The sequence below is a fragment of the Phascolarctos cinereus genome, unplaced genomic scaffold (assembly GCF_003287225.1).
Source record: "Phascolarctos cinereus isolate Bilbo 61053 unplaced genomic scaffold, phaCin_HiC Scaffold_8;HRSCAF=390, whole genome shotgun sequence".
NCBI lineage: Eukaryota > Metazoa > Chordata > Mammalia > Diprotodontia > Phascolarctidae > Phascolarctos > Phascolarctos cinereus.
This window is the reverse complement of record NW_027556291.1, coordinates 5,205,516-5,233,513: the sequence shown is the minus strand read 5'-3', so window position 1 is coordinate 5,233,513 and position 27,998 is coordinate 5,205,516. Positions and strand designations below refer to the sequence as shown.

Below are 27,998 nucleotides of genomic sequence, written 5' to 3'. Positions count from 1 at the left end.
TTTAAATGTAATTAATGTCCTCCTGGGAGCTCAAAGCATACTCGCTGACCCTGCCCCCAGTAGCTGCCCAAGTTTCTCCCCAACACTGGATCTGCTTCAGGTGTTTGGGCAGCTCATTCTTAGAGCTCATCCCCTACTGCTGTCCAATTAATGCTATGGCATATTCCCTAGCGAGAACCACTTTCTTTCACATTTGGGCTCACTCTCTTGCCATTTCACAGGTGTCGGAAAGTCCCAGTGTGGAAATGCCCTCCAGCCACGTGGATCAGTAATGTATCTGCACATTGTCATCTCCGAGCTGTGTGGGCATTGCCCATGCCTCTAGCACCAGCAGCCCTCTCCCTATGAGGTCTCGCTCTCAAACGTTAACAGTCTCTAAATAAAACTGGGAACTGGCTTTTTCGACCAAGCAGCTTTTTGTCTGCTACTTATTTCAACTCTTAAGTTCATAACCTTGCCCTTATTCTTTCCCTTGGCCTTGGCTCCTTTTCTAGTGTTCCTTGGCACAGGCTTAACTCGCTTGTTGGCCTCTGGGCCCCAGACCGGACCACACCTTGGAGACGCAGCCACTATCTCTTCGCTAGTCTGGATTGTATGGGGTTCATGCCAACTGGTGCCAACAGAGCCCGTTCACATGGAATTGGAAATCTTTTATGGTCTCGCCAGCTTATAAACATGATGCAGTATGCCTCACTTCTGCCTTTTGGAATCTGCACTGGGCTTGGACCTATGAGGTCATCAATTGCCAGATGTACTCGATCTTTTTACGCTCCCAAGTTCCCTGGGTTCACTTGGGCCAAGAAGATGAGACACCCTTACAAGTGTGTGAACCTGGGATCAGCATAAGGGTCAGCTGTGACAGTAAAAGATGCACACAAGAGTGAGCACAGGATGCTCGTCTGAGTTGGCCCTGCCTGAGAGGCTCGGACTTCTCCTACCAATGCTCCTATCTCCGAAGCTGGGAGGCAGCTTCACTTGTGGGCCACGGGATTTCAACTTACCAGGTTAGCAGTTGATTCCGCAGTGCTATAAACCGATGGAGTTTCATAGTCTGGGTCTACAGGGTAGGGGTAAAGTGAAAGCCCCCAGTGAGTATACTATCCCATGACGTAACGGACCACTCTGTGAGCTAGGAACAAAAGATCAAGGATAACCGACCTGTTGGATAAACGTAGTCGTCGTGATATTCACCTAGGGAAAAAAAGGAGAACGAAAGCTTCTTGACCAGGCATGGGTCAACAGATGGCAGCAGAGTACCATCAGGGCACTTCCTGTCACCCACTGGCTGTTCTGGAAGCAAAGGCGCTGCTCCTCTGAGAATCCCTCAACCGCAAAGGATCCCAGAGAACCAACAGCATGGCAGCTGCTTCCAGGTTTCCTTTCCAACTACGATCCCGAATTCCGATTGAGGAATGCCAGAGGGCCAAGCTCCATCTTACATGTTTGCCAGCTTCGTTCAAGGCACACACTTGTGACCTCGACCTTGGTTTTGGGTGGACACACAACTGCAAAAGCCATTATTACACGTGACTACCACTGGGGGTTGGTCAGCCAAATTCTTTGGACTCACAATCCAAAATTTAACCATTTGCCATCAAATTGGGCATATGGAACAAAACAGAAGCCCATAACCCAGATACCCATTTGGATACCCAATCCACATACACCCAATCCTCTACACAACATCTACTTAGCGATCTTCTTCCCAGAAATTAGTTAGTGGCACCAACTAATTTTTTAAGCCTGCCATCCATGCCTGTGTCCAAGTTCTTACAAAAAAGCTGAACAGCACAGACACCTGGGGCATCCCACTAGAGAGCTCCTTCCAAGCTGGCACTGACCCCTTCATGACTACTCTTTGGGTCTGATCACTGAACCATTTTCAAATTCTAATTTAACGGCTGTCTAGCCCACACCTCTGCATTTTGTTCATAGGAAAAATACAAGGGACTGACAAATGTTTTGCTCAAATCTAGGTAAGCAAGAAACCATGTGACATGGTAGGTAGAAGCCAGCCTCAGGAAGAAAGAGCTGGGCTCAAGACCTACATCTAACAAGACAAGAGCTGGCCGTGGGATTTGGGGCATACCCCCCCACCCTCCCCCCCCCCGTCACTGCAGGCAATCTTCTAAGGTTACGCAGACGCCAAATAAGAACTGACCTGTGCTGGTGAAGGGGTTTGCTCTCCAGGACTTCCCCATACAAGTCCAGGGGTCCAGTCCCAGCCCTGCCCCCCTCCCAAAAAACAACCCGAGGAACTCTAGTTCTAGCATTCCCCAGATCTTAGATACCAGACTAACATTTCTGGATAATTAACTCTGTACAAAAAGGGAAACGAGGCTGGTGTTGCTAGGACCTGGTCCCAACACAGTGAGGCTCAGTGGGCACCACTCCCTCACTTCTTAACCTTAGGTCCACCCCCGATTCCAGGGAGCTGGGACATCTATCCACATCGGGGAGTATGGGAGCTCCTCAGAAGCAGCGATGGCAGCACAGTGCAAGGGGCAGTCAATGCCACTCCACTGCTGCTCATTCAGTTGCCTCTTCTTTCCTAATAAAATGACTGGCTCTGCCCACTCCAAGAAATATCTGGATGCCTCAGGAGCAAGGGCAAGCAAGCACAGCCAAGCAGGACACCACGGCAGCCACCACGAGACACTCACCACTGTCACTGGGCTCATCTACCTCTTCTTCGGATGAAGTCACAGCTGGTTTGCCTGAAGCCATAGGACTGGGCCCCTGCCTTGCTACCCAGAACCCAGCAGCAGGAGGAGGGACCATTGGTGATGGGGCATTCTGAGGCTGAAACCAGAAAACACACCTAAGTGGGAGCACAGCAGGTGCACCTTTATCTGGGGCATAAAAAGTGCCGTGCCATCTTCCCTTATTGACGTGGCTACCTCTCTGACCTAGGAAAGGCTGGTCTGCAGATGAACACAATTCCCTCCTCAGGCCTTTGGGTTTAGAAGACCTTACCCCAACCTGCGCTCGGTTACAAGGGAGCAGAGGAGCCCTTACTGAAGGCCATGCACACACCTGGGAAACGGAATCCAGACCGAGTGTGTAGCTCAATTTGCCTGATGACCAGCCTGGCCAAGGTCAGAGGAACCCCCTGCCTCACCAGGTGATGCTTTGGGTCATGGCAACTCAGTGAAGCGTCCACTACAGAAAGGTGGGCTAAGGGTGGCTGTCATTGGCTTTGCTGCAAGGAGCCCTGCCTTGTGGCCCTGGGCCTTGGAAGGGCCCTCAGCAGCTGCCCGGTCCAGCTTGTCCCCCTTCTATAGTGTATTTGACAAAAGCCATTCAGCCTTTGCTCAAAGACCTCCAGGAAGTGGGGGTTCCACTTGGAGACAGCTCCAATTCACAAGTTCTTCCTGACACCCACCTGAAAAGGGCCTCCTCCCTGCAAACCACTGCCTGCCATCCGCAATCTTCTCTTCTCTAGGCTGCACAGCCCTGGCTCCTGTTATGGCAGGGACCGAAGGCCCTCCATAAGCCAGGCTGCCCTCCTTCTGTGGTGGAGCAAGCTGGCCAGGGCAAAAGCCAGAGGGAGTATCCTCTCCTTATTTCTGGAGGCCCCGGCCCTCTTAACACAGCCCAAGATTGAACTAGCCTCCTTGGCTGACACATTACATTGCTGAATATGACTAAGTTGTCTGTCCACTAAAAGCCCCAGCTCTTTTTCAGACAAACTGCTGTCTACACATGCCTCTCCCATCCCGCCCCAGTAAAGTTAATTGAAGCCAAGTGTTGGACTGGACACTTATCCCTAGTGAATTTTATTATCTTCTTAGCTTCAGTTCCATGTTCCAGCCCATCAGTACCTAGCCAAAGTCTCTAGCTACATCCACCTCCCCACCAAAGTGGAGTCCAGGGACCTGGCCTTGGGTCCCAGGCCTGCTGACTCCCTCCCATCTGTACATCTCTCTAGGTCTCTGTACAGATGAGACAACCTTCGAGGTTGCTTTCCATCTCTAAGGCGATGACTCCCAAGGCTGGCCAGTGACCCCTCCAAAGGTCAAGTTAGTGAGGAAAGAACCACTCACCGCTATAGCTGGGTAGGCAGTCTCATCGCCTTCTTCAATTTCATAGTAGGTGATTGTTTCCTCCAGGCCCCGAGGGGTAGTTCCGGGCTCGGAGGAAAAGCCATACTGACATTCCTTATTCACACAGTGCATCTGCCGGCGGCTCCGGCTGTAAGAACTTTGGGAAGGAAGGGAGGAGAGAGCAGTAGCAGGGAGAACTCCATTTCCCCTATTCAATTCCATTTCCAAAAACTCAGCAATTTTTTAAAAATATGACTTGCTGCTTCCCAAGGAAGCTCCCCACATTCTGTCTGAACTTCCTTCCTCCTCTCCCTAGGATGTTCACACTTACCGGGACCGAAAGGAGAAGTTGTCATAGCTCTGATAGCATCTCTTCCCTGGCCCAGGATAGAAGGTAACTTCAGGATTGACCACATTGTTTCTATTCATAAATCGAGGTGTTCCTCCTCTGTGAGCAAAGGGCAAAGAGACACTGACTGATGCTCACTGCTGACTTTGCCAACGATGTGTCTTAGCAGTTACACAGAAAAAAATCGGGCTTTGAACATCCTCAGCAAAACCTAGGACCTGGGCAGTCAGTGAGCCCCTAAAGGGGCCACGAGGTCCCATCCACACTGCTGTGCACCCAGGGGACCTCCACGCGAGGGCTTGTTGCATGACCACAGTTTGCCAACATGATTCCCTGCTCAGCACCTTCTCTATGCCTCCCTATTTTGCTGGGCTACTGCTGGCAAAGCTTCTCTGAAGCAGCCATCTGGCACACAAAGTGCCCTCGCCCCTCTACTCACCCTGGGCACACATCTCTAAGGCAAGTCAAGTGAGAAAGCTAATCAGGACACCTAGGGAAGCATGCAGAAGCCAGAGAACAATGTACAAGACAACCCCCTCTGCAGGATGACGCAGTACGCCCCAGTGAGGATGGAAGGTGCCCACTCCCCAACAGACATGCAGACAGCCAAATATCGGGGGGGGGGGGCTTGGCTACCATGAGGATTCTTCCCACATGCCCATGCAGACTACTCAGCACCACGCCTTCACTGGTCGTTTTTCTCAATTTGGGGGAGTAGGAGCTAGGCAGAAAAGGAGGGAGGACCATGTTTTTGAAATGCACAGAAGAGAAGGAAGCACAGACAAGCAGGTCAGCTTTGAAAGTGATCTGGTGGATTTCTTCTACACCTAAGAGGCAGGACAAGACAGCTCATACAGTCCCGACCATGGCCCCCTCTCCCTGTTCTACTGCGCTCATGTTAGTTATGACTGCCAAGTTCAGAACTGTTTAAAAGAGAAAAAGGAAAGACAGTACAAAGGAGCTCAAGAGGTCCTCAGTGGTCCCACTGGGTGATTGGCAGGTCAGGCAGCTCCTGGCTTCACAGAACAGAGGGTCACCAGGCCTTACCTAGAAATGCCATAGCCCCGTCCGTGTCTCAGAGGTGGCGGCTGCTGGGGACGGAACTGCTCATAAGCCACCAAGGCACCAGCGTGTTGGGGAGGACACTGGGCTGGAGAGGTGCGGCCAGCATGGAAGCTGTGCTGGAGTCGGGGGGGGAGCATGTGCTCCCCTCTGCTGTAAGCCACCGTCATGAAAACCTCCTTCCCACGAACCTTCTTCAGCATCTTCTTCCTCCCCTTCACATCCAAGTCTGCCACGTAAGAGTGGAAAAGGTGGGCTCAGACAAGAACCTCTGTCCCATGATACCTCCCACCCCCCCAGTCTAAGCTCAGTGTGGGCAGGGCCCAGCACCATGCCTGGCAGCCAACCCAGACACTGTTCAAAGATTTGGGCTTTCACCAAGTTCTAATTTGAAAGGTCCCCAACACAGAAATCTGGGCCACTATGCTCCTCTAAATCACTTGCAAAACAATCAGGAAAGGAAAGAAGTGATATGTTAAGGAAACAATGTAGGGAGGAGTGAGACAAGTCTTTCAGATACAAACCCATTTCTGGAATATAGCCACCCATAATCTTGGGGTACATTCCTCCTGCTGCTCCTCCACCGCTGCCACCTCCTCCTCCTCTTCTACTAGGAAGCACACGCCAGGCAGAGACAGGTGTCACTTGAGTCACTGGTTTTAAGTTAGCCAGCGGAACAACATGCCTGATAGAAAGGGAGGGTGGCACAATGAGGGGGAGCCCCTTTGCCGATTCACTTGCCTACCCCTCTCCCCGAAGTCTTATTTCCCACCTTGACTGCCCAGAAAAGCCTTTGTGCTCCTCAGAAGAAAGGCTCTTTTCCAAAGCAGCACATATGTTGGGTACGGAACATGGCACTCAGATGCAGTAAGGGTTAAGTTCTTGTGTGTGGAATCATTACTACCGGGGCACAAATGGACAGCCAGAATCCCCTCCTAACCAAATCTCAGAAGATTTCATAGCCCCAACTTGTTTGTGTGCGGTATCTGCTGTTGTGAGACCAGGCTTGTACTGAGACAGTTTTGGAGAAGCTCCAGGTCTCTCACCATCCAAAATCGGGTCTAAGCCCTGGGAAAGCAGGGGCTAGGGCTCACTCAAGTGCCATCTTGTCCCCAGTGCTGAACGCAAGGCCTTGCCTATGCTTCTCCTCCTCCCTTGCTGGTCAATAGAACATAAGCGCCAGGAGGGCAGAGCTTGTGGGAGGCTGTGATGCCTACATTCCACCCCCAGTATCTAGCATGGGACTTCATACATGGGTAGTAGGTGCTTATAAAGTGTCTGCCCATTGGAAAGTAGGGGCCAATCAGTCCACTGGGCACTCCCAACTTTAAAAAGCAGCAGTTTGGGGAATCTGGGCAGAGGAAGCCAACTCTGTAGAGATAAGCTCAGAGAACAAGAATGTTTGGCCATAACTCAGTGGCTACAATACTGGACTGGAATCTCAGGGGGCCTGGGCTCAAAATCACGCCCTGGGCATTCACTAGCTGTGTGTCACAGGCAAGCGCCTCACTATGGCTTGGTTTACCCATCTGTAAAATGGCGTTAACAATATCGGTGCAAGCTACCTCAAAGAGTTGTTAGGGACCTCAACTGAGGAAAGATCTTTTAAGTATTTGGGCCAATGTGTGGTACTGAATGTCAGTGAGTAGCTGCTACTGCAGGGTAGAAAGCTGGCCCCAGGCTGCCCACTCACTTCTCTGCAAGCTCCTCGATGAAGACCGTGGCTGAAGCGTCGTCATTGCCGACTTCCTGGATGTGTGCATTGTAATACCGCCCGCCTGGCTCTAATCGAACCTGAAGAGGAAAGGCGGATGGGACCAGTCTCAGGCATGGATAGCTAGAGCTTTGGTCCCTTCTGCCCCAGCAGGCCCAGCCCAGGGATGCCACTCAGGACCCAGCTGCACATTGGGGAGAGAGTTGGAAACAGAAGGCAGATGTGGAAGAGAAAGCATCTGTGTTGGGCCCAAGTTAGGCGCTTGTCCTTCAGGGCTCACCACAGGGGGCCTGACAGGCTGTTGAGGTTTGATAAGAATAAACAGGGCCAATAAGATGAAGAGAAAGAAGGAATTGATGTTATTTTCCATCATGGACGTGGTTCAAGCATCTGAAAGTGAGAAACTGGGCCAAGGGCCCTGCAATTGATTCCCCAATTCTAGGTGATCCTTTAATTTAGTGATGAGTGAACCTTCAGTTCGGCCTTAAGGCCCTGAGGTAGCAGGGCTTCCACTCCTTTCATGATGCCCAGCTCAGTCCAGTTGGATCAGTGAGCTCTTAGCTTAGCTGGTAAACTGGACACATTCTCTAATCACCCACTGACAGCAGAGGTGGCATGAAGACAGGTAGGGCTCTGAGCACAACAACTGGCCCTTGGACAGGCCAAAAGCCTGATAGTGACAGAGGGCCCGCTGCTTGTGGAGGATGGTGCTAACCTACCTGGCACTTGTCTCCCAGAAAGTACTGTCTCCCAGCAAACACCATGTAGTCTGATTTCTGAAGCTCTGCAAAGCAAATGAAGAAACAGAGAAAAAAAGTTAGATGGAAGCAATGTAGCTGTCTCCAGTCCACTGGCCCCCTCTGGGGTCTCTCCAGTTGGCTCAGCCCTTTTTGTGCATGGGGGACTAAGAAATGGTAATTCTGTGGAAATTGAGAGGATGCCCATCAAGCGGGGAATGGCTGAGCAAGTTGTGGTATATGTATGTAAGGGAATACTATTGTGCTATAAGAAATGATGAACTGGCTGACTTCAGAAAAACCTGGAAAGACTTATATGGTCTGATGCTGAGTGAAGTGAGCAGAACTAAGAGGACTTTGTACACAATAACAGCCATGTTGTGTGATAACTAATATTGATAAACTTAACCCTTCCCAGCAATACGAGGATCTAAGACATCTACAGAGGCCTCGGGATGGAAAATGTTATCCACATCCAAAGAAGGAACTATGGAAGTTGAATTGCTATTTTTTTTTCCTCTTCTGTTGAGTTTTGTTTCTTCTTCTTTTTTTTTTTTTTGATAGGCAATGGGATTAAGTGACTTGCCCAGGGTCACACAGCTAGTAAGTGTTATGTGTCTGAGGTCGCATTTGAACTCAGGTCCTCCTGAATCCAGGGCCAGCGCTCTATTCACTGTGCCACCTAGCTGCCCTGTTTCCTCTTTCTGATGGTTCCTCCCATTGGTTTTAATTTTTACTTACAACTTCACTAATGTGAAAATATGTTTAATGGGTATGCAAATGTAAAGCCTATATCAGATTGTGTGCCGTCTTGGGGAGGGTGGGGAGGAGGAAGGGGGAGAAAAATTTTCAACTCAAAAGCATATGGAAGTGATTGTTGATAAATCAAAATAAATTAATAAAATTGGGGGGAAAAAAGCAATGGTAATTCTGATCATAGGTTCCTCAGGTTTAGACCTGAGGGGTCTAAATGGAGGTAGGCATCCTTGCAATGCCTCCCTGATTAGGCTGCTGCAAAGCTAAGGGGAAGCCCACAGGCCTTGGAGGGGAAGAGGGTGCCCAGGGTACCCACCTTTCCTACTGTCCAGCCAAACATCAAACTCCACGTTGCGGTAGACCTCTGGGGCCAGAGCTTTCATCACTTTGTAAGGCAAAGGCATCTTGGACTGGTTATCTGCAAACTGAAACAAGATTTCCAAATAACTTGAGCTGACCACTCGAAGCCATCAACTCCCTCTACATCCTGTTTGTCCCAGTTTCTAGGGCAAATGTCTAGGTAGTGCACATCTTCCCCTTACTGTTCCTTTAAAAGGAGAGGCTCTCTGCATACCGACACCCAGACACTCAAAGAGAGGCCAAAGGCAGCCACGTGAAGCAGCTGAGGATGGAGAGTGAGAGCCACACTGGGGTCCACTCGGGTCGCTGGCCCACACACCAAAAGGTGGCAAGTCCTCCCTTTCCATTTGGCTAGCCCAACACACCCTGGCAAGTCAGCATTTAGATTTGCTGCCTCATTCCATACCGACACCAAGGCTTTTCTGGGGCCTACTGCATTATCTCTAAGGTCACTCGCTACTTGGCCATGGATACCAAAGATATCCACAGATGTGGAGTGGAAGGGCATTTGGGGACTTCATTCAAAGCCCAACACTTTACAGAGAAGGAAAAGGAGGCCCCAGACAGGGGCAGTGATTTGCTCTTGGTCACCAAATATTCAAGCTTCAAGAGACTTCAAAGAACATTTGGTCTAACCCCTTGTTTTTACAAAAGGAAGAAACTGAGGCCCAGAAAAGAGAGGTAACAGTTATCACCCAAAGAGTCCTGTCACAGAATATTAAGGCTAGAAGGGATTACTTTAATGGCCTTGTTTTAGAGAAAGGGTAAAGGGAGCCCAGACAGGAGTTGTAACTTGTCCAAGGCCACTCATGAAAGTGGTAGGGATTTTAACCCAATCCCCTCATTTAACAAAAGGAAAAACTGAGCCCAAGGAAGGTCAAGGTGGCCTAGGTCACATGGACAGTCAATAATAGTGCTGAGATGTGACCCCACCCCCAGACTCCAAATCACTGTGCCATGATGCCCTACTGGGAGAAGGCTTGAAGAGGAGTATCTAATGGAGCTTCAGGAAACAAAGAGCAAATTCTAGAATTTTCTAGATTGGGATTCTAGAATAGCATAGAAAGCAGAGCTGTGGAAGATAAATGGAAAAGCTTTAATTACAAAGGTTCTAGTGATAAAGTTGGGGGTTAGCTGCATTTATAATGAGGCTTTTCGATTGATTTTAGAAAGGAGTTTCAAAAACGCTTGTTACAGGGCCAGGGGAACCCTGGGTTTGTCCCCAAGTCTTTTTTTTTTTAATTTAAACAATAAAGTAGAGGTTTGGAGGCTGAAAGGTCAGTAAAGGGTGGAGTCTCAAGCCAAGTATGATCCTGAGGAGAAAAGGAACGTCAACCAAAGAAGGCCGACCAGAGGCTTTACGTCGGGTAACCAACCTTTCCTTCCTCTGCTCCGTGCCTGTACCTATCAGAGAGGTGCTCATGGCCACTGGTAGTGCTCAGGCCCCAATCGTCCATCCTGCTCAATCAGCAAAGATAAAGTCCAGTTAGGCTTGTCAGCGCGAAGGAAGAGCAAGCCTCACCGTCTAAGTGGAAGCCATGGTGTACGGTGCCACCTGCTGGCTCTCCAGCAAGAAGAAGAGTCAAGTCTTCAGCACCACCCCAAGGACTGTGGCACCACCTAGTGACAAACCACAGGAACCCCAGGACAGGGTCTGAGGGTGGGACAGTCTATCACAGCTGGAAAGTCAACACAGCTACAAAGAGGCATAGAAGCCACGGAGTCTGATCACCTCATGTTACACGGAAGGAGACTGAGGCTGTGGCTGCCCCAAGTCACACAGCAAGTGTGTGGTAGGGCCAGAATTTGAACGAAGGCCTATCTTCCCACTCCTTACTGTGAGAGCCCCTGGAACCATCTTGGGACCCCCTAACATAAAAAGTCATCCTCCTCAGGGGGGGGAAGATCACTCTGCTAAGCCACAGACTGGCCAGCAGCTTCTTGCTCAGGCAGGAAATCCCAGGAACAACAAGGTCAGGGAGTCCCCTTTCCCTCTCTTTGAAAGAAGGGGCATGACTATGACTAGTACAAAATGAACCATAGAGACCCGACCTGTCATCACTCCCCGTGGAGATGCTGTTTCTGTTCCTCCTGGCAATGCCACGGAATATCTCAAGGGCAGTTTTCAACTCTTCCTCATCCACAACAAATACATCCTTGTAGAGAATCTCATAGAGTACAGCTGAGAGGGGAGAAGGAGCAGATCCCTTTCATTGTCAGCATCACGCCTCCCCCCAGCACAAGCACTACTGCCACTCAGGCCAGCATCACTTTCCAGGCACCATCCGTTGGACTTGCCTCCCCCCTTGGCAAACAAAGGGAAAAGGGACCGAGGTCTCACTAAAGCCTTTACGTACCCTGGCAAACAGCAGCATCAGCCTGAAATTGCTTGGTGTACACGGAATCATAATGCCCATTACTGGAACAGCAGAGCATGATCTAAAGGGGGGAGGGGGAAGAGTATACATGTAGCACGACTGCATTAATTCCACATCACACTCAGCCAGCCACCACTGGCCCCAAAGCCTACAGCAGTTTCTGGGAAGGCCATGCAATGAAAGACCTTTTGGTAGAATGACAACACTGTACCTCAAGACAAGCTCCTACCAAGTCTTCAGAACAGAAGCTGTATGTACCCAGTCAAAACCCAGTCTTGGCCTCCCAAGAGCTCAAGATGCCCAAGGATCCCCATCAGCCTGTCAATTCCAATATACCAGGAGAATGCTGTATAGCCTGGGCTATAGGAGAGCATCTGATGAAGTTTCTCATACCTTTGTGGACATTAAAGATTAAGAGCTGTGAACTAGAGAGCTGGATAGATGTGGAACTGGCCAACTGGCCAGACCCAAAGAAGACCAGTAATGCATAGGTCAATGTCAACTTGGAAGGCTATATCTCTAGTAGACTCTTTCAAGGATCTGTCTGACCATGTGCTATTAACATTCTTATCAAGGATTCAAATAAAGGCACAGATGACACAATTTGCCAGTTTACACAAAGATGAAGCTGAGAAGGAGGGCTAGCACTTTAGAAGCAAGTTAAGATTAACGAAGAGCTCACCAAATCTAACACGATAAAATTAAATGAGGCTATTGTGACCAAACCACTAGGGATTTTTTTGAAAACAACACAAATGGGGGGAGGCAGACATCAGTATATCAGTTTATCTGAAAAAAAAAAAAAGATTTGAGGGTCTCAGTGAGTCGAGGATGACATAACAGCCTCCCAAAGCTGGCATGATCTTACGTTGCTTAAGAAAGGGGGAGCACAAGACTAGGGAAGTGCACAGCTAATATCTACTCTTGGCCCTCATCAGAGCCTCTATGACCCACACAGATTGGGGTTTTAAACTGAGGGAGCCATTGGCAAGAAGGCAAGTGTCCAGAGAAGGGTCACCAGGATTGTGAATGGCCTCAAGATCCTGTCCTCTGAATTGATTCTCTTAGATTCTAATGCCCTCATCTTACAGAAGAGGGAACAGAGCCCCAGAGAGGTCACAGGATTTGCACCCAAAGCTGCATACATGGTTAAGGCCAGACTTTTGAACCCACATTTCCTGCCTCCAAATCCAGCAACTTTTCCATTGGTTAAAGGAATTGAGGATGTTTAGTCTAAACAGAAGACTTCTAGGGCAGGTGAGACACAAGAGTGGTCACATGGGCCAGCCAAATCAAACTTGGCCCCAGTAGACAGAACTTTGGACAATGTCTGGGAAAATACAAAATTGAGAACCAGCTTGCTAATGATTCAAGCTGTTTAAAAGTGGAAAGGGCTGCCTTATGAGCTACTGGGCTCCCCATCATCAGAAGCCAAAGGACCACTTATCAAAGAGAATGGAAGACAACATCCTTGTTCAGGTATGCGCCAGACCAACTGCTCTCAGAGGGCTGCAACACTTGTCATTGTGTGTGTGTATGTGTAGGTGTCTGTGTGTATCAAAAAGATGACACTCCACTGGAAAGTTTGACCAAAGCTGAGGCCCCCAAACCTCCACTTCCTACTAGGATATACTGGATTTTCATGAAGGCCAGGAGGCAAGTCAAATGTCCAGGAAGATACATACTGGCAACTGGGCCGCTAATCCCCCAAAATCCAAGAGCAGAGGACACATCGAGATTTCCAGGCCTTCAGTAACTTCTCAAACCTTTACTCTGGGAGACTTTTAGGAAATTAATAGGTAACTTTTTTATGATCAGCTTTCACAACCCCCTGACTTTCTCAAAATGGCAATTCAAAAGGTCAAGCTGTCTCTGTAATCCAAACATTCTTCCCTGCTTGCCTGTAACAAATCTAGCTTGACTTGGTTCACCCTGATTGAAATGCTATGCCAAGTGTTGGCTTCAGTGTTAAGGGACTAGGGTGGAGGTGGCTGGGAAGTGAAGCCGTCTTCTAAAGCATTAAATATTGGGAGGGGCAGTGGGAGGGCCCCCACCAATGTCATGCCCAGGCCCTCTAGGCTCTCACTCACCTCTTGGTAGATGCACATGTTCCCCTCCCCCGTCAGCCATCTTCAGGCAGTCCAAACTCCCCCCCCCCCAATGCAGCATTCCACCCACATCTGTCCTCCCCCCAGGGCCCCTGGATCTCCTGCCCTCTTCCTAACCTCCAATCAAAATTCCCATTCCCTCCTCAAGTCTAGGGACCTCAGAAGAAAGCAACAGTCTATAATCTTCCATTCCTATTTCTCAGGCTAGGTATAATCACGGGAAGAAACTAAAAGGCTCCCTTCACAAAGTCAAAAAAAAGCCCACACACAATTCTGGTAATCGTGCTTGCCTTGGGTTTGTCTTCACAATGCTATGAAGCTATAACCAGAGCCCTAATGGTCTTACTTTCGATCACTTTAAGGAATGAGCCTCACTCCTTACTAGAACGTTAAGGATAGCGATAGGGACAGGACCTCAGTCTAGGCCGGGCACTCCCAGGGAAAGAAAGTCTCTCTACTTAGGTTGGAAAATGGAAAGGTGTCTCCAAGATGGCAGAGAAGGTGGCACCAAGGCCAGCTCTGCCCTCACTGCCGCCCCCACCTTCCTCTAACAAAATGGAAGGCAGGTTCATTTCAGACACTTATCCAATGGAACATTCTAACTAGACTTGATAAACTAGCTTGTCTTAAACAATTCCATATGGGGAAAAAAAGACGTCAATGGAGCCATCTTCAATGACTGTCCTGGCCCTTCAACCCTCATCACATGTACCTAAAGCAGGTTTACCAAATTTCCAAAAAGGTTTTATTCCTTAGCCTATAGTATCACATCCATTTCTCCCTAAAACAAGGACACCCTCATTTCCAGTTTTTACCTTGTCTTCATAGCCATTATCTGTGACATAAGTCGGAGGCTTCCCAGGGTGCCGATAGAGAATGAAGTCTCGACTGGATGGGCAGAGAAATGGAAGGAGGAAGGGGTGAAAGGAGAACCCTCATGGTGTGCTCTACACAGACACAAGGACTTATTATTATACATAAGCAAAAGTGGCTCCAGGCCATCAAAGCAGCAACTTGGCTGGAGAAAAACTGTTTGCTCTGTTGTACTTCTCTCCCTTAAGTCAGATGCCATCAAGAAATAGCAAAACCCATTTCAAGGGGTTAGCACTAGACAAAGCCATGCTCCTAAATGGCCAAGGCAGGCAGTATCTGAGAGCTGACTGTCCCTGAAGGCCTATAGGGCCTTTCAAGTATCCTAATTGGGAGGAAAATGTAGCATATCTGACCATTCAGGAGTGTGTGTGCAAGCATGAGTGTGCCCACCTACAACTTCCCCGAGACAAAGCAAAGACACAAAGACACACACACACACACACACACACACACACACACACACACACACTGATGTTTGTGCGTACCCAACACAAGAGTAGGGATGCGAGGGCCCCATGAAGTTGTCCCTTCAAATTAGATCCTCCTAAATGTTCCACGGGACTGGGGGGTACAAGGGTCCAGATGACCCAAGACCCCTGGACAACAGAAGGGGCTCCGGGGCCTCGATTTGTGGGACAAGATTATTAGTAATTGCTCAAATATGCCAAATCTTGGGCTCACAGATTTGGAAGGGGCCAAGGAACCTCAAGGTCATGTAGTCCAACACCTCCATTTTAAAGGAGAAGCAACTGAAACTCAAAGGCCAAAGGACTTGTCCAGGGTCTCAGAGTTGCTTCAGATTTAGAGCTGGAAGGGCCCCTCAACGTCATCTAGTCCAATCACCTCATTCCACAGAGGAGCAAACCAAGGCCCATGGTAGGAAAGGGCCATGTAGGGAGTAGATGACCCAGCCAAGATACACATTCAAAAAGCAGCATGATTTCCACTGCACCATACTGCTCTTACCAAGGTTTAATCATGGACTCATCTGGACCCTTGCCCCAATCTCAAAGGGGACACTTCCCCCTCCCCTTGCTAGATCCCCAACAATCTGCTCTCAAGCCTGATAGATCCCGGAGACACAATTTTAAAGGCCCCAAGCTTGTCCCCTCTGACAGCAGGGAGCTCTGTATCCCATTGAGCACCTCTTTTGAGACTCCAAGCTTGCCTTGTTGGGACATCCATGAAAGTTGTCTCACCTCCCCAAGGTCAAAATTCTCCTAGGCTGAAGGTTCTCATTTCTGTGAGCTAGACAGGCTTTCATCTAAGGAATACTAGCCATGCCAGACCCAAGGCAAGTGTAGGGACTTGGGCCAATCACACTGTGCGACCAACTGCCTCTGGCTCAACACACCTTCATACAGTTACAGTCTGACGAAAATGAATGTGATGACTATCAAGGACCACCTCCAAAGGGAAAAGCATCGACCAAAAAAAGGCCAGCTGGCGGCTGGGAGGGGAAAAGTAGTGCTCTATGCAGGGGTTTGGTGGGCCTTTCGGAGAAAAAGGTTTTCTTTTAAATAAGCCAGATTCTTTTATCACACAATTTAGAGCTATAAGAGACCACAGATATTCTCCAGCCCTCCTCCCCATTTTAATAAAGAAACTGAGGCCCACAGAGGCAGAGTGACTTACCCAAGGTCACAGAGCTAAGGAGGATGGTTATCTCTCTCCCCCTCCCCCAAAACAAGATGGACGAGGTCCTGGAGGGTAGAAGCCTAGCACGGTGCAAGGTCCCCAGTGAGTGCTTCCCAAATATGTGCTTGCTTATATTAGTAAGGTAGCAGAGCCAGGATCTCACTCCCCCCTCCCAGGCGGTGCCAGGAGCTTGGGAGAAGGGAGGAGCCCAAAGCATTAGCCTGGGCACCAGGCCATCGCAGGGGGCTGTAACTAGACCCGGGAGGTATGTACTTATGTACTTGACCAATGCATAAGAACTGTAAATCGTGAGACTGGCACAGAATGTCATGCCCTTCAACAGGAGATATCCTACACCCCCCCTTGTCCCCAGCCAAAAAAGACCCATAACCCATAGATCTGAAAATCTATATTGCGTGGTTTAAAAATAACAAAAAGATTACAGGGATACAAGTGTAGAGGGCTAGGCGCTAAGCTAGCCCTGGAACCCTCCAGCTCCCCCCAAAAGATGCATTTTCCCATCCTGAGAAGCCAAGTCTATCCCATTACCCCCAAATGGCAAATGAACTCCATGAGAAGACCCCAGAGGCCAGACCGAGGTAACTGGGGTGCCTTGGGGTCCCACTAGGGTGATCACCAATCCAAAAATCTCCCATGTGCCAGGAATCAGAAAGGAGGGGGGGCAGAAACTTACTTATAAATGAGAGAAAGGGCTCTTAACTCCAGTTGGCCAGCACTTTCCTATGGAGAAACAGGACATACAGCCTTTGGTTGGCTATGGTTTTTCAAGCACTTTGCAGCTAAAAGCCCCTCCCTCAGAGTGAACTATTTTGAGACTCTTGGTACAACCCTCCAACTCTAAATCCCGCTTTTGCTCATTGAGAATGTACTAGAAGCTGAGCGTAGGGCTGCAAGTTTGGAGGTGGGTGCTAGGATGAGAGATTTTAGAGGTGGGAAAATCCTTAGAAGTCATCCATCTAGTAGTCCAGAAAACGGAAACCCAGCAAGGGGAAGGGATTGCCGCCCTCTGGCCACTAACGTTTTCCAGTTATGAAGAAGTTACCATGATGAAAGGCCCAAACACCTCCCTAGGACGTTATTTTCAATTATCAAGTCAAGTTGAATATATTCAAGATAGATTTTTTTTAAAAGCTATTCTGAATCCTATACACTAAGGGACTTTTATATTAATAAATTCTCAAAACAGGACAATTGAATTAGGTCAGCTGTCAACTTCTTAAAATTTTTCCAAGAAATACATTTGATTCCAACAGCTGTTTGTTTTTTTTTTTTTTTTAAGAGCCTCTACATATTTCCTTAAAGGGCCAGAGCTGGAATGCTCGGGCTCTGGCACTCTCCTCCCCGCCCCATGCCCGCCCTCCAACCTTTCAAGGGCCCAGTGAATAGCAAAGCTGGGAGAGCAATATTTGGCCTTACCTTGGGATCTCCCAACCGCTCCAGGTACTTTTCAAAAGACCCTTCCACGTACTTTGAAAATAAAACAAATTTAACTTTAACCAGCTCTACAACATTCACTACTAGTACTGAATATTACACTATGCAAACCCTAAGCAAGAGTTAATGCTGGTCTGCATTTCAACTCCTAAAATGCATTCAGTTTGCTCAGCCCCACAGTCCTGGAGCTAATAAGAGGTGATAGCATCTCATGGAGTACTTAGAAAAAGTTAAAGTGGGAGGGGGGTGTCAGTGTGGTAGCAATGACTCCTGAGAAGCTTCAGAGTCAGTCATCTCGGTCTCACAGATGGGAGGCACTTCACATTTCTTCAGAGGCCTGCCTTTTTTATTGATAACCTCAAAAATGCCAATTTTTCAAATAAACATTAGGCCACTTCTATGTGGGCTGGAAAACCTATCTGATGAGTGGGCCTGGGAAGTTTGGCCTCATTAACTCGGTTAGGGAACCTTAGGGTCTGAAGTTTCCAGCAAAATCAGACAGTATAAAGACAGGAAGATAACATTTAGTCTGACTTGTGCCATAGGACCAGGTCTGGGAGACCTGAAAGCTCATCCTTTCCTCTTGTCTTACAGATGAAGAAACTGAGGCCTACAGAGTGACTTGCCCAACGTCACACAGCTAGTGGTTGGCAGGGCCTGGCTCAGTTAATGAAGTGCCCTTTCTACCCAGGTCTGACACAAGTTGTTTTAAAAGTAGTTACAGCACTAGGTCAGGTTTTCATTAGCTTCAGCAATGTCCCCTGGTCCAGGTTTGATGGAACTCTGTAAAATGGCCCAGGTAGCTTTACATTTAAATCAGTCTGACTTTGAGAAAATCCCAAGAGCTTGCCTGTCAAGGGAAGGAGGAGGAATAGTGATGCTTATACTGCTCCTTAATGGCCAAACACAAGCAGGAGGCCTTTGCTTTTGGTCCATGGGGAGGTTTTTTCAGTTCTGTGTCATTAAAAGCTAAGTAAGGGCTTGGGCTAAAATTTGGCCCCTCCTTGCATTTTTTTTTGGTCCACTTGGGTTCCTAACACAATTGTAAAATTGTATGTGTTCTATTTTATTCCATGCACAAAAGGGCTAACTGCTTCACTTTTTCCTGTGCCCAAAGAGGGCAAGATGTATATAACTCCTAACTGAATATGCCCAGAATTTTCAACAGCCAACAAAAATTCCCAGAGCCCCTTTGCAAAGGTTTTCTCTGCTAAACTATAGAAGCAGTAGGAGTATCAAATAGACATGGTAAAGCAGTTTAAAGGTCTTCTCACCCAGGAAACACCCCGATCCATATCAAAGCCTCCTAGAGCCATCAATGAGCATCCTTCTATCAGGACATAGATCAGAAGTGGGCTGACCTGCGCCTTCTTTTGTTTTCTTCTAGTCGACACTTTAGGGGAATGGGGCCAGTTACCACGGTTTATTATGTACAAGGCCAGATGTTCAGAATTGTGTTCCCTTACAAGTAAATATTGGCCTATCTCCATACAGATGTTCCTAGAAGTTACAAAAACCTCAGGTTGGCTCAAGAAAGTGGGCCCTGGGAAGTGCGTCACTGGTGGCTAGCTAGCAAGGTGCTTCCCCATTTCTCTAGTTCACAGCATGGGCACCTCAAGCCCAAGCCGCTATCAATTTAAATGGAGGCCGCCAAGGCAAAGGGTCACTTTTGATTCGGCTTCATCGTTTGAGAAGAAGAGAACGGGGCAGATTTACTAACGTGATTTTATTTACACTGACTTTTAAACACCCATGAACCAAGAATTTTTTGCTGATCTCAGGCTAGGCATCAAGATCGGCATAAAGACGGAGGATTCCAAGCCTCATAAAGTAGAGCCATGTGGAGGAACAGACGGACTTTTTGAAGACCCCCCCCTCCGAGGGTGCCCTCCCCCTTGCCTGTCCCACTTACAGAATCAAAGCTGTGTCGGTTTTCTCTCATGAAGGCGACGCAAGCCTTCCTGATTTCCAAATGGTGGACCTGGCTGCAAAACAGCTGAAGGAGAGGAGACCACTTCGAAGGCGGGCTTCCCATGGCGGGCCCCGGCAGACGCTGGGGGGGGGACGGGGGGGGGGGAGTAGAGGGAGCCGTCCCGAAGGCAGGCCGTCCAGGCGGCACTTCGGCCAAGCAGCCTCGGGAGGCTCACTGCGCCCCCCACCCCCGTGGGGCCGGCCAGGTGGCGCTTTGCCACCCTTCCCCACCCCACCCCACCCAGCCATGGCTACCCACCAGGAGCCGAAGAGGGAGGCGGTGGGGCGGGGACTAGGCTCCCGCCGCCAAGGGCAAAGCCTCCTCTAACCCTAAACACCCACCCAGCCCGGCCCGGGCCCGAACTGGCCGGGACGTCGAGGTGAGGAGACGAACGCTCGGCCGGGCAATGGCGGCTCCTTTTCCCGACGGCGGGCTTTCCCTCTTCAATCGGGGGCCGGGGGGGAGGGGGAGAGGGCCAGCCGAGCTTGGGGAGGGGTCGAGACTTGGGGGGGCCACCGGGCTTGCGGGGCGCGCTCTTTCCCACAGCGCGAGCTTTCTCGCCACAAGGGGGGAAAGGGGGATCGGGAGGAGGCCGGGGCAAAGGGGGGGCCGCCGGTCTTGGGGGGCGCGCTTTTTCCCAGACGGCGGGCTTCCCCTCCCGGGCGGCCCGGGCCGAGCCGGCGCGTACCTGCTCCGAGATAGCCCGAAAGAGGCAGGAGGCATCCTTGGGCGTGAGCTTGCGGTAGAGCCCCAAGCTGCTCAGGTACTCGTCCATGGTCACCTCGGGCAGGGGCCTGGGGCTCAGGGGCTTCTTCCAGCCCTTCTGCATCGTGGCTGAGGGCGGGGGCGACAGGGACACCGCGACCCTGACGGCGGGGGCGGGGGCGGCGGCCGCTGCGGAGGAGCCGGCGGACGAGCCCGCACCTCGAGCAGGGGCCCCACCACACTGAGGGACTCGCGAGCTGCGAGGGAGGGAGGAGCCGAGCCGCGGCGGCAGGGGGCGGGGCCTCGCTGGGGGCGGGGGCGGGGCACGGGCCGCCGCGGCGCCAGGGGGCGCTGGCGAGGCTGGGGGCCGGAGTAGGGGGAATCGGCGGGCGGCCGGGGTGGGGGAGGAGGGGAGGAGGGCGGCGCCAGGGGGCGCTGGAGAAGCGAGGTGGCGGCCAGGGTCTCCTGCGCCCCGCGATCGCCACCTCCCTCGAAGCGGCCGCCGGGGTGCGGTCTCCTTGCCCTTCGTGGCCTCGAGCTAGGGGCGCTCAAGAGCCGCCCTTCGAACCTGGGAGGGGCGGGAAAATCCCCTCTCGCGAGCTGCTAGTCCGGCCCCCTCGTGAGCCGCCGGGGGCAGAGGGCGGGGAGAGGAGAGAGGCGGCTGCCCCCAATTAGCGGTCACTTTCACCTGAGGGCCCCGCGGGGCTGCCCCCGAGACTCACGTGCCGCGGGGGAGGGCCACGTGCGCCGGGGAAAGCCCGCGCCTCTGGCCACAGAAGCCGAGGATTCGGGTACGGGCGGCCTCCCTCCTCCTCACCGGGCCCCGCCTGGGGTGTCCCATCATCACCCCCAGTTTCCCCAAAGGGCCAGGCTAGGCAGGACCACATGGCTAGGCGGGAAGAGACACGCCTCCCGGGACTCTCCGAGTTAATAATAAGGGCTGACACCATTTACACACTTGGGGCCTTCTGTAGTATCCCTCAGTGAAAAAAGGGGGGGGCTGTTATTAGCCCCATTTGACAGATGAGGAAACAGAGGCTGGGACAGTGAAATGACCTGCGGTGGCTCACACTAGTGTCTGCAGGTGGGAGTTCAACTCAGGTCTTCCCCCCTCCTCTACTCTCTCCCTTAGAGATCCCAAGGTGGCTGTCGAGACACGCAGCTCTTTCGGCATGATTTTTGGGACCCCGTGGTCTGGGCTCTGCCCTTGCTCTTGAACATCCTCAAGAATTGTGTCATCAGATAGAGCCGGCCCCTCCCAAGGCAGCTGAGGCCACTGTGGGTCGTCCAGGCTCTGATGCTTAGAGTGAAACTCCAAGCGTAAAACAAGTGGAACCGGCAGCCCAAGCAAGACTTTACTAGTCAGTCACCAGTTCTGTCCTTCTTCCTTTACTTAGGTCTCCTTCCTACCCAGAGGCCAAGAGGCCTGGGGATGCCTTATTAATGTAATCAGGTAATGGGCCACTCGACAAGAGCAGATGGTCCGGGTGCAGGCCAGCAGCTCTTTAGGGATCCCTGCTTATTCTCTCTCATTTTCTGCCTTCCAGATCTTTTCCAAAGCCACTTATACACATTCAAAAGCCTGCAGATCCCTGGCCTGATTCCTGACCCCACCCCACCCCTTACATTTCTCACCTGACATTCAAAATTGTAAGAAGAAAACCTTCCGTGGTCATTGGCAGGGGGGTGCCTCTGCCCCAAAGCCCTTGCAACACAGGTGGAGAGACATTCTCTCTCTCTCTCTCTCTCTCTCTCTCTCTCTCTCTCTCTCTCTCTCTCTCTCTCTCTCTCTCTCTCTCTCTCTCCCTGTACATCTGTCTGTCTGTGTCTCTCTCCCTCCCTACCCCCCTTCCTCTCCCTATCCCTCTCTCTCTGATCTCTTTATGTGTCTCTGTCTCTTTCCCTCCCTTGTCAATCTCTCCCTCCCTCACTCTCTCTCCTGGTCTCCCCTCTCTCTGTGTCTGTCTTTCTGTCTCTGTCTCTCCCTCTCCCTCTGCCCCCTTCGAGATGCATGCTGAATGGCTTGAGTCAAAGGTGCCAGGAAGTCACCAAACTGGAGCTTGGATCCTGGAGAAGGCAAGAAGTCCCTAGGTGGGAGACAGGACCTCAGTTCAGATCCCAGCTCAACTACTCTCGGCCTCAGTTTCCTCATCTTCAGGATGAAGGGCTTGGACTACAAGACCCTGAAGGTCCCTTCTGGCTTGAAATATATGGTCCTTTGAGATAATAAGAATTGCCAGGAGTTATACAGCACTTGAAGGTACAAAGCACTTACAAATATGATCTCATTCAATCTTCAAAATGACTGTGAGAAAGTGCTATCATTATCTCCAGTTTACAGATGGGGAAACTGAGGCAGACATAGGCGAAATGACTTGCCTAGCATCACACAGCTAGTAAGTGTGTGGGGCAGGATTCAAAGACTTCCTAACTCCAGGGTGAGAGCCACACCCACTTACTTTCTCCCAATGATTTGATCCTGTAATTTGACAGGATGAGGAGGCTGACGCAGAGAAATGAGTTAGTTGCCAAGGTCACAAAAGAAGTAAGCAATAAAGGCAGGTTGTGTGACCCCAAACCCAGTGTTCTTTTCAGGTTACCCAAGCTGATCTGGACTTCGTTTTCCTCTTCTTTAAATGAAAGGGATGGAATAATATAGAAGAACAAGTTTGCAAAGCTTTGGCACTTTGCTCAATGCAGTGATAAATCACAAGTCCAGAGGACTAAAGGTGTCACTCACCTCCCACCAGAGAGAGGATGGACTGGAAAAATGCAGAATGGGACCCACATTTTTGTACATGGTCAATGGGGAATTTGTTTGGCTGCATTATGCATATTTGCTATTTTCTTTTTCTCCCTTTTGTTGTTCAATGAGGAATAGAAAGGGGGGAACCAGAGAGAGACCTAATAAATGTTTATAAAAAGTAATGAATTCAAAAACAAATACTGTCAAAATGACCAAAATACCCCAATGAGTGTGTGAGGACCCTTCCAGTTCCAGACCTAAGGTCTAGGGAGTTCCAGACGTCAAGCACCTTCGTAGAACTTTTCTATGATCTGGGCCAGTCACTCTACCAAAGTTGGGTGCCAATCTTTGACAAATGGAGATGTTATTAGTCAGTTCATAGGGTCACAGAGTACAGCTGGAAGGGACCTTCAAGACTACCTAATGCAATCCTCATTCTGCAGACAGGCACTGCAATACACGTGACACTGAGAACATCATTCAGTTCTAACTGTGTCACGGCACCTTGTGCTACGCTGAGTGTAGATGGCCTTCTCAAGAAGTTTAGCCATAAAAAGGAAGAGAGATATGGGCTGACAGCTGGGGGAATGGACAGATCAAGTGAGGGATTTTTAAGGATAGGGGAGACATGCACATGTTTATAGCCAGTAGACAGGGAGAGACTGAAGATTAGTGAGAGATCAAAAGTGAATGTTTTGAAAAAAGGGACATGAAAAGACCCTTCACATAGGTGGGGGGGGGGGAAGTTCCACAAGTGTTGTACATTGCATATATTTTCAGACTTTTTCAATATGTTGATCAATTATGCTGATTTTTCCCTTCTTTTTTCTTTTATCTTTAAAAATGTTATTTATTATATGAGATAGTTCTCTAAGAAGGGAAGGAGGAGGAATACTGGGGGAAGGTAGTGTGATGTAAAAATATAAAAGACATCAATAAAAACTAATTTTTACCAAAAAAAATAGTGAGAGAGTAAGGATGATAGAGGGAACAATCCACTGAAGAACACAGGCTAGAATGGGATGAAGGAGGTGTGTGGACAAGGGCCACCTCACCAGGTGAGACGGGTGAAGGAGGAGGGAGAGGGCATCTGAGTGATGTGACATGAGGAGGAGAGGAGAAGAAAAGAGGGAGCTCTCAGCAAATGGCCTCAGTTGTTTTTGCAGTGAAATACAAGGCAGGGTTCTCAACTGAGAAGGTGGGGGAGGGGGAGCCATGGAAGGTTTGAGGAGGGAGGAAAAGGTTAGGAAGAGCCACGGTGGAGAATGGGAGAGTAAATTAATTAGGCAGGTAAAGAAGGATTGTGATGCCTAAGTGATGGTCCAATAGAGATTGTATAACATAAATCTGTAGCAGACCCATTCAGCACGGGTTTGTGATTTTCTCTAGCTCTGGTCACTGGCGTGTGCATAAGAGAGAAGGCAGCAGATGGGAGGAGGAGCCCAAGACTGATGCTTGCTTGGCAGGCCAAGATCAGTGGTGATAGGACAAGGGGCAAGGAACTGAAGAGAAGAGGGTAGTGTAGAGCCAGATTGGTTCAGCAAAGGGATGAAGAGAGTATAGCCAGTTATAGCCTAGGAAAGAACTGAGGGGTAGAGGGATTGGAGGGTATAGTGAGGACAAAGAAGAGGCTTAGGGAGAGATGGAATGCTAAAAGATAATGATCAGATGAGGGAATTTCTGAGTTCATGAACAGGGAAGGGCAACACTTGTGGGTGATGGCAAGAGAAAGGCAATGACCATCTCTGTGGGTAGCTGAGGTGGGCTCAGGGGAAATGACCCCGTAGAGGAACTGTTAGTTAATCTAACTGTAAAGTTAGGTTCAATGTCCTGTTGAAGTCCCCTGTCTGAGGACAGGAGTTGGGGAGGAGAGAAAGACTGTGAACCAGGCTCTAACTCAATGAGGAAGGAATGAGAGCATCTTGGGAAATGGTAGATAATAGCATCTCAAGGGAGTGATAAATACATATTGAATGAACCTCCAGGGAGCAGACGTTACTGAGCTATGGTAGTAGACAGAGAGCCTGGAAGTAATGGGGGAGGGAGCAAGGAGTATCCACCAGGACCACTGTGTGGACGGAGGTAGGGGCACGAAGGGATGAGTGAGAGGAGAGAAAATGCTGCCAGTGCTGGAGAGAGTGGCCAGCAATGCCACGTCATCCACAGGAACACAGCTCACATGAGTACCAGCAGGTGGAAAGAGGGAGAAAGATAAAGGGTTAAAATGAAAGCCAGGTTGTCACAAAAGATTGCCCAGATTCCAGAGAACAAAGTAGAAGGGAGCTTCAGAGTGGGAGGTTTGGGAGAGGTGGGTTACTTTGAGGGGGATGGGAATGAGGGAGTGGGGAAGGGGGAAAGAATGAGGTTTGAATAATTAAAGAGTGGTTCAGATTTACTGGGAGGGGGGGGAGGGCATGACAAGGTGGAGAGACACTAATCACTGAGGAATGACTGCAGGCAGAGGCTCAAGAGAAGTCCATTGAATGGAGCCATGATTTAAACTGTTCAGGGCCTAACCCTAACCCTCAACTTCCAGCCTTGTGATAAATAGTCATGGTGGGGCAGGTCTGGGGAGGAAGGTGTGTCATACACATAGCAAGTGTCTGAAAGGGATTAAAGTCCAGTGCTCCCTCCAGTAGGCCAAGCTGCCACTACACACATCACGGGGAATTGGTCACTCGACCCTTTTGGATTACACCTGCAATTCTTCCCCAGATCTTCACCTGGTCTTGTGGGGATGCCATTTTGCTCCAGAATCATTCTAGTGCTTCTGCCCCCCAAGACAAGTCATAAGCATACACCCACAAGGATTAACAGACCCTCTAAGAGAAGTCAATCTAGTAGTATGCTGGTAAATATTTTAACAACTGGCCCTGGGGGAAAAAAAACTGTGTATATGTATATATGTGCATATATAAATACACACACATATACACATACATATATATAGTCTTTGACACTAGATATGTATACATCCATACACACACAGAGCATTTGACACTGTTGACCACACTCCCCTCCTTGACCCTCTCTTCTCTCCCCTGGTCCTCCTCCTCCCTCTCAGACCATTCCTCCTCTAACCACAGGTGTGCCTCAGGGCTCTGTCCTGGGTCCAATTCTCTTCTCCCTCTAGACTCTTTCACTTATTGATCTTAGCTCCGTGGATTTAATGACCATCTGTCTCCATGCTGAGGATCCTTAAATCTCGCTAACCTGCCTTAAACTCTCTGCTCATCTCCAGTCTCTCATCTCCAACTTTCAGACACCTCAAATTAGATATCCATCTCAATATGTCTAAAACAGAACTTGTGATCTTTCCCCAAAACCCTTCCCCCTTCCTCCCTTCCCTCTCACTGTTGAGGGCACCACCATCCTCCCAGTGGCCGAGGTTCACAACCTAGGAGTCATCCTGGACTTCTCATTTTCTCTCCCCAACCATTTCCAACTGTTGCCAAGGCCTGATTTCACCTTTGCAATATTTTTCAAATAGACCCCCTTCTCTCCTCTGACACTGACGCAGGTCCTTATCACCTCCCACCTGGATTATTGCACTAGCCTGCCTCAAGTCTCCCCTGACTGCAATCCATGCTCCAGTCAGCCACTAAAGTAATTTTCCTAAAGCAAAGTTCTGACCACGTCACGTCACCGCCCCCCCCCCAACTCCACTGGCTCCCTGTTGCTTCCAGGAGCAAATACAAAATGCTCTTGTTTGGGGCAGCTAGGTAGCGCAGTGCATAGAGCACCGGCCCTGAAGTCAGAAGGACCTGAGTTCAAATGTGGCCTCAGACCAAACACTTGACACTAGCTGTGTGACCCTGGGCAAGTCACTTAACCCCAATTGCCAAAAAACAAAAAGTTCTTGTTTGGCATTCAAAGCCCTTCATGCCCTGCCACCTCCTCTCTTTCCAGTCTTCTTACACCTCACTCCCTGACAAAGTACTCTTTCATCCAGTGACGGTGGCCTCCTGCTGTTCCACAAACAAGATGCTCCATCTCCCAGATCCTGCCATGGTCTCTAGCTCCTCCCCCAATGCCTGGAAGGCATTCTTTCTCCACTCAGACTGACTTCCCTGGCTTCTTTAAGTCCTGGCTAAAATTTTACCTTCTAGCTTTGCCTAACCTCACTCAATTCCATTGCCTTCTCTCTCTTAAATTATTTCCTATTTATACTATATATACCAAGCTCGCTCTCTCTATTATATATACACATATATGCACATACATAGATATATGAATACAGACATATTTCTTTGCAGATTGTCTACCCCATTAAATTATAAGCCCCTTAAGGGCAGGGACTGTCTTTTGCCTCTTTTTGACATTCTTGAAGAATTTTTACTTTCAACTGTCAAGACTAACATTCATAAAGTTCAAAAAAATTAATCAAACATTGGAGCTTTGGAATATTTAAAGATGAGTAGTGGAAAACATGAATCTCAGACTGAAGATTTGACTAAGTCCGGTAAGCTTAGCCCAGTGCCTGGCACAGAGTGGGCTCTTCATAAATGTTTATTGATTGCTATACATAAATTTATTACAAATTTCACTCAAGTAAAGGATACATAGCACACATTTTATAAATAGCAATAAAATATACAATCTTCTATATTGTAAATTGTAAAGAGCAGCTGATTCTCTCACAGAATACTGTTGTTGATTTTTTTTTTCTGATTTGATTGGATTTTGGCTCTTTCCTAATAAGGTTTGTTGTTGTTCAGTCATGACCCCATTTGGGGTGTTCTTGGCAAAGATCCTGGAGTGGTTTGCCATTTCCTTCTCCAGCTCATTTTACAGATGAGGAAACTGAGGCAAACAAGGTGAAGTGACTTGCCCAGCGTCCCACAGCTAGTGTCTGAGCTGGATTTGAACTTGAATTTGAAGATGTCTTCCAGATTCCAAGCTAAATGCTCTGTGTACTATGGCGCCACCTAGCTGCCCCTCAGTAAGTTTATTATCTTTAAATCAGCTGTGGGAGCTGCTGTTCTGTCACTCTTGTACAAATTCTATTGATTAAAACTGAAACCTGTTTCAGCAGCATCAGCACAACCCGCTGCAATAATGCTGTCTTCTTAGCTTTTTGAATGGATGCAAAGATTGGC

The 27,998-nt window shown here is 49.3% G+C and overlaps 1 protein-coding gene across 1 annotated transcript in view; it reads right to left on the bottom strand.

The window, feature by feature from the left end:
• The window catches only part of ALG13 (ALG13 UDP-N-acetylglucosaminyltransferase subunit), a 65,224-nt gene that overhangs the window by 16,558 nt on the left and 20,668 nt on the right, over positions 1 to 27,998 (bottom strand). Inside the window, exons 5-23 of the mRNA XM_078147907.1 lie at positions 20,876 to 21,024; positions 20,137 to 20,691; positions 19,389 to 19,472; positions 17,459 to 17,509; positions 16,716 to 16,762; positions 14,326 to 14,398; positions 11,382 to 11,463; positions 11,077 to 11,206; positions 10,401 to 10,482; positions 8,981 to 9,089; positions 7,891 to 7,955; positions 7,151 to 7,251; positions 5,982 to 6,142; positions 5,443 to 5,686; positions 4,378 to 4,494; positions 4,047 to 4,203; positions 2,664 to 2,802; positions 1,159 to 1,191; positions 1,002 to 1,057 (exon numbers count right to left, since the gene is read on the bottom strand). Coding sequence (XP_078004033.1) covers positions 1,002 to 1,057; positions 1,159 to 1,191; positions 2,664 to 2,802; positions 4,047 to 4,203; positions 4,378 to 4,494; positions 5,443 to 5,686; positions 5,982 to 6,142; positions 7,151 to 7,251; positions 7,891 to 7,955; positions 8,981 to 9,089; positions 10,401 to 10,482; positions 11,077 to 11,206; positions 11,382 to 11,463; positions 14,326 to 14,398; positions 16,716 to 16,762; positions 17,459 to 17,509; positions 19,389 to 19,472; positions 20,137 to 20,691; positions 20,876 to 21,024 — 2,435 coding nt within the window. The remainder of the gene's footprint in view (positions 1 to 1,001; positions 1,058 to 1,158; positions 1,192 to 2,663; positions 2,803 to 4,046; positions 4,204 to 4,377; positions 4,495 to 5,442; positions 5,687 to 5,981; positions 6,143 to 7,150; positions 7,252 to 7,890; positions 7,956 to 8,980; positions 9,090 to 10,400; positions 10,483 to 11,076; positions 11,207 to 11,381; positions 11,464 to 14,325; positions 14,399 to 16,715; positions 16,763 to 17,458; positions 17,510 to 19,388; positions 19,473 to 20,136; positions 20,692 to 20,875; positions 21,025 to 27,998) is intronic.